Source organism: Squalius cephalus (assembly GCF_949319135.1).
Source record: "Squalius cephalus genome assembly, chromosome: 2".
NCBI classification, from domain to species: Eukaryota; Metazoa; Chordata; class Actinopteri; order Cypriniformes; family Leuciscidae; genus Squalius; species Squalius cephalus.
In genome coordinates, this window is record NC_137123.1 from 26,286,897 (window position 1) to 26,298,721 (window position 11,825).

The 11,825-nt window shown below is 37.8% G+C and overlaps 1 protein-coding gene across 1 annotated transcript; it reads left to right on the forward strand.

The window, feature by feature from the left end:
- The first annotated feature begins 460 nt into the window (after positions 1-460).
- Positions 461-2,610, forward strand: adra2c (adrenoceptor alpha 2C). The gene has a single exon (XM_079854558.1). It carries the CDS (start codon positions 883-885, stop codon positions 2,197-2,199), a length of 1,317 nt encoding a protein of 438 aa, XP_079710684.1. The 5' UTR covers positions 461-882; the 3' UTR covers positions 2,200-2,610.
- The last annotated feature ends 9,215 nt before the right edge of the window (positions 2,611-11,825 follow it).

Genomic DNA, 11,825 nt, shown 5'->3' on the forward strand with positions numbered 1-11,825 from the left:
TTTTGATCATCCGTTTTGATATTATTTGGCTAAAATTCAACACTTACTTGTGAAAATAAGACCAAAGCGAAGAAAGAGAATGAGGAAAGTATGGTTCACTTGAACGGGGTTTCCCATTTTTTAAAAGCACAATCCCATTGTTACAACAGTGACACCCAGCGAGCACAGATGTCGAAAGCGATAGTTTCTTCACAGTTCACAGCCCTTTCCCACCCCTGAACACGTTATCCTGTCAACGCCTAGTAGACTACTCTAAAATAAAACAAAATTATTTTTTCTAACAAATATACTGTCTACCTAACAAATACTGTCCTTTGTTTGTTTGCCCCTGTTATAGCTATTGAGGTCTGTTCAGAGACACGTAAAGATAAACCGCTGAAGCAAAAATGCATAAAAACGCGCTATGGTCTGATATAAAATGTCCAGTGTAACATACAAAATGACGCTAAACGGTGTTCGGGTAGTTCAGGAGTCGGCTCTCCTCTCCGTCTGACTCTCTCCAAGGGCGGGGCGGCGCTCCATCAGTTTAATGTTGTCAGCACGTGTGTAGTTGAGTCCCGGGCGCGCAGAGCAGAGCGCGCGGTGTTTCGCTCGGGTGGAGAGAGCGCGAGGATGCTGACAGAGACGCCCGTGAGAGGACGAACAGGTCGCACGGATGTAAGAGACGGTGATGGTTACTTCAAACTCACCCCGGGATGGGTCTCTTTTTCAAAAGCCGCAACCAAATGAGCCTTAGGAGGAATTGTGTGGAAAAGAAAAAGACGCGAACGGGATTAGAATAAGAATACAAGGTAAGAAAAAACGGAGAGGAACCTGCAACTAACTTACAAACAGAATATTCGCGAACGATTGATTGGACAGCAGAGCCTTTTCTGATTCAATATGCATAACTTTAGCTTTATGAGCGAAGTGGACACTTACATTGACATTGGTTTTACATCCTCTGGGAATTCTACATCCTCTGGGAATTCTACAAGTCGTTATTCTCCGGCCACCATTATAGGGCTCGCAGGGCTGGTGAGCTTCCTCATCTTGTTTACAATTGTGGGGAATGTGCTGGTCGTTATCGCTGTTTTAACGAGCAGAGCGCTCAAGCCTCCACAAAACCTTTTCCTTGTGTCTCTAGCCAGTGCGGACATTCTGGTGGCCACACTGATTATCCCCTTCTCTCTGGCCAATGAATTAATGGGCTACTGGTTTTTTGGGAAAGTTTGGTGTGATATCTATCTAGCACTAGATGTTCTTTTCTGCACATCTTCTATTGTTCACCTGTGTGCCATAAGTCTGGACAGATACTGGTCTGTAACACAGGCGGTCGAGTACAACTTAAAGCGGACGCCTCGCAGGGTAAAGGGCATGATTGTGGTGGTATGGTTGATCTCGGCTGTAATCTCCTTCCCACCGCTCATCTCCATGGACCGGAATAAAGATGTTGACAAGAACGAACCGCAATGCCAGCTGAACGACCACACGTGGTACATCTTGTACTCCAGCATCGGGTCATTCTTTGCCCCGTGTGTCATCATGATCCTTGTTTACATCCGAATCTACCAGGTGGCTAAGACGAGAACCCGAAATATGTCGGAAAAGCGCCGCGATCCGGACGGCGCGTCAGGAACGCCACGGCTGGAGAACGGCTTGAGCCGTGAGGATTCTAGGCGAGAAAACGGGCACTGTCCCTCGCCACCAACAGGGGAACGCAAAACAGGCGAGGATGACCCAGATGCCGATCTGGATGACAGCAGCTCATCTGATGAGAAGGCCAAACGGGTGCAAAACGAGACGGGGCCCTCACGAAAAGACCGCCGATCCAGCCGCAAGAACAGCTCCAGCTCCAAGCACTCCAGTCGAAAGTCCCGAGCCAGCAGCAAGTCCCTGGACCTGTTCTCCTCCCGCAGAAAAAGGAGGAACACCATTTCGAGAAAAAAAATTTCCCAGGCACGAGAGAAGCGGTTCACCTTCGTGCTGGCCGTGGTCATGGGGGTGTTCGTGGTCTGCTGGTTTCCGTTCTTCTTCAGCTACAGCCTGTATGGGATCTGCAGGGAGCCCTGCGCCATCCCTGACACCCTTTTCAAGTTTTTCTTCTGGATCGGTTACTGCAACAGCTCCCTCAACCCCGTCATCTACACAATTTTCAACCAGGACTTCCGGCGAGCTTTTCAGAAGATCCTGTGCAAACCCTGGAAAAGATCTTTTTAGAGGACATCGGCAGCTAGTTTGCAGCATCCAGTGCCATTTACAGGTGGTTGACAAGGAAGACGTTTTCAAAAAATACCACTCTCTTTGCATTGACAATCTGTACACAACAATGACATTGATATTTTTTGCTACTTTGTTGTGTAATGCTCTCCTTGCATCTGTGAGGACAACAGAGGCTGGTCTCATAGGTGGGACTAAAAAGCTAAAGATGCTTGGAAAAAAAAAAAACTCCTGAATTGGGCAGCACTGTACTGCATTAGAGGAAACAGGCTTATCTTTATTATGGCTGCAGGCACTTTGAAGTTATCAAGAGATATTTTTTTATGATGAGTATGCACATATGGCTTGTGTCATTGTGACTAGAGAGCTATGTAACATGAAAGGCTGTCTCCTTTTATATGGTGACAAAAAGGAAGACAAGAGAATACATTTCCAGAAAGTGTGCATTTTCTTTCCAGCTGAGAGAGACAAAACGGACATAGTTGGATAGGGAGGACGAGAGGGTTGTCATCGGATGACAGATGGAAGGAGAGAGTAGCCCTGATGTGGTTGAGTATTGCAAGGTTCGTCCTGGGGGTGCAAAGTCCTGACTGAACAGAGCTCTATTACAAACTGTTCTTTACTGTCCTTCAGTGAAACGAATCATTGCATTGCTGCTCTTTAACATGCCATAAAAAAGTATACAGAAGAGCCATTTACTGGACTAGACTTTTCAATGATGATAAACATTTATTTATCGACAGGATTTATTTATCAGATTATAAACTATTTAAGCTTTGTGGCTATGCTTGTACAGTGTCTCCCATTTGTTCAAAATATCATAGTGATATAATGCAAAGTATGATATATGAGGCTGTTGTAAATTTATAAGAGCAAAACTGCCTCTCTTTTTTTGGTTGTTTTTGTATATTATGAAACATCTGTCTTTATGGATGTTGGGCTTCTCTCCTTTTCTATTCCATATACTTGTGATATCTTCAAAATGACTGACGGGTCACTACAAGCACAGCTGATGATCAAACAAAAGTGAACAAATAAATGGATTGTAATTCTCTTTTTACTGTGAACAGAGCATAAGCTTTATAATTCACTCTTCGTGTCTCTAAAGTGGGCTTATCATAATTTGAAATGGCTGTGATTAAACATTGTGTGAGGTTTTGCCATTTTGCAGGTACAATATTCCATTCAGCTCAGAACAGAAAAAAAAAATCGAATAAAATCAGAATCTGAATTAATTGAATCTAATTGTCCGAGACTGTTTGCAGCAGTTGAAATGTTCATATTTCTGCTTCAACGTGACTCTGATGCCTATGCAGTGCCGCACAGTATTGTTAGGTCAACATTGTGGTATGACACTGTTACTAACTGAAGAAAAATAAACTATGCAACAGTTAGTGGTAGAGGGAAATATTTAAACCCAACATTTCATTTCCAGAGGGAATAAGATATTCTCATAGTACATAATTTGATTCAATCATTGTCATATACAGTAGTTATGGCAACTTTACAATAAGGTCCATTAGTTAACGTTAGTTAATGTATTAGCTAACATGAACTAACCATGAGCAATACATTTGTTACTGTATTTGTTAATCTTCGTTAATGTTAGTTAATAAAAATAAGCTGTTCATTGTTTGTTTGTTCATTAACTAATGTTGACAAGATTTTAATAAAGTATTAGTAAATATTGAAATTAACATTTGCAAAGATTAATAAAAGCTTAATAAGTGCAGTTCATTATTAGTTCATGCTAACTAATGTAGTTAACTAATGTTAACTAATGAACCTTATTGTAAAGTGTTACCGTAATTATAAATGATCTGTATATCAAGATTATTAGTATAATCTTTAATATTTTAAAATGTAATATTTAGTTATATTTGATCATTTTTTATAAATATGTTTATTCAATTTTAGTATTTATTTGACTTTATTTTTATTTTTTTATATAATAAAATTATAAATGATATAATTTAACTTTAGAAAAATGTTATACAATCTTTGATCCTAAACATTGGACTACAACATTTTGGATACAACCTTTTGGATATTGTATTTATTTATTTATTTTTTCAAATGGATGCATAATGTATTCTTTTCGTCAACTGGATAGTGTCACAGCTTTCAATTCACAGTGACTCTGCTTGTAAAATTCAAATAAAATAGAACAAGAACATCTGATCACAGAGACAGAGGGGTCTGGCTTGTAGGTTAGAAAGCCCTTAAGGAAGATGACTGTTTTTAGTAGCATTGGATGATTGTTTATACTCATGAACCTTTTTCTAACCCCATAAAATACCACATCCCTATATTTATTTTCAAAAGTCTTCAAATATTATGTTTGTGTTCTCAGTACAATTATGATATTCTCAGTTTATAAACAATTCCATTCCACTCTAAAATGTGACTGAGAATCTAAAGCTGATTGCAAAAACGTATTGTCATAGCGCTGGTTCAGAACTGAGGAGTATAAATTGAGTTTCTATTCAAACCATTCAAAGATTTTTGTAAAAGAAATGAAAAGGGAAATCTATCTTCACCCACATCGCAGCTCCATGAGATATTTAACACCAATGTTCACTTTGGATTGAGTCCGAGAGAGATAAAGGGCGAGAAACTTCACTGTCAGTCAGAGCATAAGTACTGCAATTGAAGAAGACTCCTCATAAATTTTTTGATCCATCTGGATGATGGGTGCCGCTTGGGCCAAAGCTGCGTGAAAAATAAATTGAGTTTGACATACTTACAAATTCAAAATGTCATACATTTGCTCATTATTCACCACATTGGAAGGAAGTTCCGGTGATAGAACTGTCAAGTTGCATATTCTGTAATGGAAGGGCTGCGAGTCTGTGAATGTTTCATTTTTTGAAATTGGAGGAGATAAAATGATTCCCAAAGCAATGTTTGGTAATTTGTTTCGCCATCACACCGAACAGATTAAATTACCTTGGCTCCTTTACAAGCTTTTATGAAAATACTTTTAATTGATTCAAACTCAGCATGCCAGAAGAATAGCGCATTATGTTCCACCGCAAACACATTCAGCGTCAAATGCATTGCTTAATGTCATGTGGCTGAGATGACTTTAGATAGGCCATTTATGCAAAGCACAACTTCAAGCTACACACTTTCTATAAAATATATTGGATTTCTACTGGGCTCTGATTGTTGTCAAAATCAAAGAAAGGAAAGGAATGGAAAGGTAAGAAAAGGAAAGGAACGTTAATAAATAATTGCTGTGCCTTTGGCGCTGTGCTACTGTTAGTGCAGTCCATGCTCTAGGAGGATCAGAGAGGAAAGCCTTTGACCGATGTGATGATTTGATTCTGCTTTTACCAGTGGCAGTGCTGGGAATGAGTACATGAAGCCCAAAGCTTTTCTGCCTTCTTGGCTGCCAATTAGAACTGCCATATGTCAGAGGATCTAAAATGATTAACGGCTATATAAACTTATTCACTATGGGGTGACTTCAATCATCCTTTCTCATTATTCAATAAAACTACTTTCATGGTGTATTGAATCTCTTCATCTGAGACTGAATAATCTAGCTTGGGTACTGATGGCATTGTCTGAGCAATTCATCTATAGCTATTTGCACTTTGTGCAAACAAGATGCTCTTGTATTTATTTGCACTTGATGCCAGTCTACCTTTATTTACATTTAGCATAAATATCATCTTCCTGCCACTGGAAAATATACACTTTTTTTTATTATCAATGATTCAGTTATTGAGGCTGTCTCCTCCTAAAAGTTGTTATTTACAGTATACTATTTAGGTCATATTGCAAACCTTCCATTTCTACAATACATGATCTCTTAGCTGACCTTAGCATAGCCTTTTGCTGCTGGACTCATTCTGCAAGGTTCAATTTGCTGTAAGTTCAGAGATGCGCATCTTCATGCCAGGTTAAGTAAAGGATGCTTGAGTATTTATTGCCTTACAGCTTGAATAGCTCTCTGACCTCCCTGAATAACAGATTGCTTTCTACTTCTAGTACTGTCGTTTCCCTGTTTCCAATTATATGTTCTTGCTTCAGTGATGTAGTGATCCTATTTGCCAACTTATGATTTTCACAAATGTAACTAATCAAGTAAACATGCATCCTTATATATGTTGTGTTTACAGTTAGAAATGAGCACTTCAACCTGTACAAAAAAAAATGCATACTGTCATACAGTATACAGTGTTGAGGGTAACTCATTACAAGTAACTTGAGTTATGTAATCAGATTACTTTTTCAAGTAACTAGTAAAGTAACGCATTACTTTTAAAATTTGCTAGTTTTTCAAACGCAAGTTACTTTGTTTTCCCATTATTGACTGACAGCTGTCTTGTCCCCATGTTGAGAGAGATCGAAGTGCAGAGGCGTTGTGGAATGGAAAAAGTGATATAATAAGCCTATTATGTGTGTGTGTGTGTGTGTGTGTGTGTACATGATGGTTAGTGTCATTCTAGACTAAATGTGAGTGCATTTACTCATCTCACTTGCACACAAAAAAGATTCCATATTCCTCAAAATGATTAAAAACAGTGAAATGCAGAATCAGAATGCAAACCTCCAATAACTAAATATGTTAAACATACATTTTTATGCATTTAATCTCACTTTATTGACCAATTTACTGGCTTCTGACCTTAGATGATTCAGTGAAACCATAAGCAAAAATGACTATAGATTTTTTTGTTTTTATTGGTAAAGTGTTAAACTTTTTTCTCCTGCATCCTATTCTTCCGTTACCCAGAATAACAGTAATTGAAAGGTTTGCTTGAGCCTCTACTGTACATGCGTGAATTAGCATTTCCTTCAGCCTGAGGCTTATTATATCACTTTTGTTGGAAAGGGTCTTTACATTTGCCCAAAAATATGACTTTTTTTGTTTGACTGTTTTGCCCAGCCCAGTTGAAAAAAAGTAATGCAAAAGTAACGCATTACTTTTCTTAAAAAGTAACTAACACAATTAGTTACTTTTTAAGGGAGTAACGCACTATTGTAATGCATTACTTTTCAAAGTAGCTTTCCCCAACACTGGTTAAATAGGGTAGAGCATGCCACTAGCAATGGCAATGTCATGGGTTTGATTCCTAGGGATTGCCGGAATTTAAATGTATAGACTGAATGCAATATAAATTGCTTTGGAAAAAAGCGTCTGCCAAATGCATAAACCTAAATGTATTAGCATTAACATTAACATTTGCAAATCAAATCAGTGATGACATAAAGTCAGCTGCAGAACATTGCAAGTGAGGTTGGTCTGATTGTTGCTATAGAGACTAGTGTGATCAATTGTATTGTCACTAAACTTCACTGATTCATGGGGATTCAGAAGGAAGGCAAAATCCTAAATATGCTGTGACTCATGGTATGAGATTTTCAAAGACCATGGCTGTCAAAAATGAGCAGTCATTACAGACTGTTAGAACTCATATATACAGTCACTTACAAATGATGCTCTGAATTTCAACAAACCACAAATATTTTGTGTTGCTTGCCTGAGGTGTACTGGGTGGTTCTTAGAGTGTTATGTAGTTTCTGGGTGATTACTTGCTTGTCTATGATATTATGGTTGGTTCTTATACATGGATCAGATCCATTTTCAATGCAAATATGCACTACTGTTTGGTTTTGGTAAAAATGTAAGTCTCTAATAATTGATTATTTGTTCAATAATACAGTAAAAAACAGTAATATTGTGAAATGGTATACAATTTCAAATAACTTTTCTATTTTAATATTCAAAATGTAATTTATTCCTGTGACAGTAAAGCTGAATTTTCAGCATCATTACTCCAGTCTTCAGTGTCACATGATCCTTCAGAAATCATTCTAATATGCTGATTTGCTGCTCAATAAACTTTTCTCATTATTATTAATGCTGAAAAGATACACAAATATAAAGTTGATATAGAATAGAAAGATCAGAAGACCAACATTTATTTAAAATATAAATCTTTTTAAATATTATAAATGTCTTTACTGTCACTTTGATCAATTTAATACATATTTGATGAAAAATCTTTCTGAACCCAAACTTTTAAACAGTAGTGTATTTTTGTGCATTATGTGATCTGCCACAAGAAAATAGTAAATCTGAAAATAATAATCAGCATAATCTGACGTATCATTCATGTCTGTATCATAACAAACTGTGTTGGGCAAGTTAGGTGGCAAATTTTATTTTTTAAGGCAAAAATCTGAGCATTAATAATAGTGATTACTTAATAAGTTTCACCCCTCCAGTTCCTGTAATTCATTTGTTTTTAGTTCAGCAGATAATGTAACTTATTTTTAACCCTCTATTTCTAATCACATTCAGCTTGGTTTAACAAAATGGAAAATTTGGTATGGCGTGTTTCGTATTGCCAAAGAGCCTATCAAGCCTAAAAAAAAGAATCTTGTGTGCTATGCCTCTGAGCAGGAGCTTCACAGGTGTGCGTGAGTGTGAGTCATTAAAAAAAGCCATTTTCAGTCCAGATATTACCATGAATACCTCAGAGCATGAGAGATTACAGAAAAAAAAGAAAAAAAAAAGCCTTGAAACGGTTACTCATTCTTTCACACTCCGGCACTCAAATGCTAAGCAGAAGTAATGACAGACTTGATGACTGCTTAAAACTATTTTGTGGACCGCAGGTGCACAAATGTATTATTATCTCAATCTCCTAAAGCAGAATTCAGAGAAGTATTTTGAAGACCTTTACAAAGTGACATCACCAACTGGCCTGACACGTAGCCTATAATAGTGTTTTTGGTCATTTTTTGCGGATCCGTGTGAACGGGGATCGCTTTGACAACGTTGTCGTTTTATGCAGAAAACGCAAAGGAAAAACTTTTCTGTTTTTATTACATTGTTGTTGTGTAAACGTACCCTTATTGTAATTTCTGTTTCTTGCGTTTTCTTTCAGTTTAGTTCTTGATTAACCCTTTTTAGTTGCCTTAGTTACTAATTGGTTTCAGCTGTGTCTATTAGTTTCCTTTGTTTATCCCCTGTACATATTTCCCTGTGTTTCAGTTACTCGTTGGTTTTTGTCTTTGCTTTGTGTGGTTTATGTACTCCTGTTATTCTCCTACGATCTCCTGCGTACATTTATTAAAGACTGTTTATATTGTGTCTTATTGGTGTGTGTTGGCTTATCACACCATAACATGCCACCTTGTGCTCTAGAATAGTATACGTTAACTGAAGCCCGTACACAAGTTTATTTAAAAGTCAGTGTATATGCAATGAAAGGAATATAAAACATTATTGCGCCTAGAGACCTGTCACCCTGAGTTTAAAACACCTGATGGAATTTTCAATTTTGCATGCATACTTGATTAGCTGAGTTGGAATTAAACTCTGCAGGAAGAAAGAAGAGCAGATTCTGCTAAGAAAGTGTCATAAAAGAGAATTTGCTGTGTAATTTTTGCTTCAGGAAACACAGACATCCTGCAAAGAAACCAACTGGATTTAAAATAAAAGCCTAAAGATCTGTGACAGACAACCACTGAAGTCTTGATGTAATGTGATAGTTTATCCACCACATTTTTTTTCCCACTGTATTGTCATGAGTTGCCATGATACATTTAGGGCCCTATTTTAGGGTAGTTATTTAAAGGGCGCATAAGTAATATGAGCCTATAGGCGGGTACACAACGCGAGAACACTGTATTACACACACAGGGATGTGCAGCAGCACACAAACATGCCAAATATTAAAAATAAAAGGATTACAATGTAAAAGATTATTATTGTGTACATAAAGATGAATCCGGCTTGTCCCGTAGATGGTCTGCTCACGCACGAGCAGATCCGTTTCCTCTCTGGAGACGCACGTGTTCAGTCATTCCGTTTGCAAATTCCGTCATGTAAACACCACCATTGAGCGAGAGCAACTGGCTTTTAAAGGGAATGGGAGATTGGGAGACTCTGGTTTATTGCACATTATGCCCAAAACACACCCATTACTCATCAAGAGAATAGAGACAGCCCCTTAAGATCATGCAATCAGGCGACCAATTTTTCCCGTCGTTAAACTAGCAAAAGTGGATTCGGACACGCCCTAAGTGCACTTGCGCCGTGCACTTTAGACCATGCGCTTAGATCGTTAAAATAGGGCCCTTAAACTGTCAAGAATCCATCTGCAAGGATACGAATGAACGAACGAACATACATACTCGCAAATATGTAATGTTTCCTTACTGATTGAAAAGCAGTTGAAAGGTGAACAATTTTAAAAACCACACACTTCATCCAGGGTCTGAATTTTTCCACTAAAAAAAATGGGTAAAAATGGACCAATGAATCCAGTTGGGAATCATAGAGGGGTGACATTGAAAAACAATATTAATAATATACAACCTTAATGCTAACACTGAAACTGTGGTCCATATATATATATACCAATGCAAAAAAGCAGAAATTTTTTTTTAAATACCATAATACAACTAATTACTACTGAAAAACGATCTACTTTCTAAGAATCTCACCAAACTCATGCACGAGAAATCTTTCTTGCACTTGACATCTGAGAGCTCAGGCAGGCTTTGTAACTGAGAAAAGCTTAATATGTCTTCCCTCTCTCTCTCTCTCTCTCTCTCTCTCTCTCTCTCTCTCTCTCTCTCTCTCTCTCTCTCAGCACATATGAAATTGTCCAATCTGAAACCGTTCCTCTCCTTCTGCTAATTTCACCCCCTCATTAGTAAGCTGTGGGATTCTCTGGTCTGTGTGACATGTTCTGTGTAACTGTTCTGTGTAGCTCAGAACCTCTCACAAACACTACAGGAGAGAAAATCACTACTGGTGATTGTGTAAGAAGTAAGAGTGGGTGTTAACTTCTAGTGCTTCATAACACACTGCCTGAGCTTCAAATTGCTAGAACTCTTTCCGCATGCTCAATGCCTCAAAGAACGGCAGATGAAAAGAACGGGGGGGGGGGGGGGGGGAAACTGTTGAATGACTGATTATTAAGATTTTAAAATAAGGGTAATCAGCTTGACATTGTGGGATTGGGACATTATATCTGTGCTTGTCACGATTCACATGCACAGACAGTGTGACATTGCACAGTTGGTGGCTACAAAATAAAGGGATTTTTTTTACAACCTCGGTTTTATTCTCGTCTTGCCTCAGGGATCATATCCGTGAAGACATCCATGAAAGTATACAAGTACACACTCCGCAAGGAAGACATCCTTAATTTCTGATCGGATCTTAGCCACATTCCCACTGTTCTCGCTTAAGTTTTATCACAGAAAACAAATCAATGGGGAAAAAACAAAAACAGAGAATGCCAAAAAAAGGTAACTTTCAGCTTACATAACAGGCTATATATCACAAGCTTACCTGTCCCAGTTTTGTTCTGCTTAATGCTTTCTTTTACCACACCACTGTATTTATACCAGGGTTCATTTTACGTGTGTGTAAACTGCAGTGCAGCTATTTCGCTTTGAAAGAATTTCAGGTTCGAAGACAAGTTAATCTACAGCATTTGTAGCATAATTATCTCAAAACATGAAGTATATTATCAAGTATCAAGTTCAATCAAGTATTGCCAAGACATGATTTTAGTGCGATAAAATCACTTACTTAAATGTTACCATAATGTTGTAAATCCTGTAATGTAACATGACAATTTAAACAT

What these genes read in the sequence shown, in the direction of transcription:
- adra2c (XM_079854558.1), top strand. Translation starts at nt 883, where the DNA reads ATGCATAACTTTAGCTTTATGAGCGAAGTGGACACTTACATTGACATT.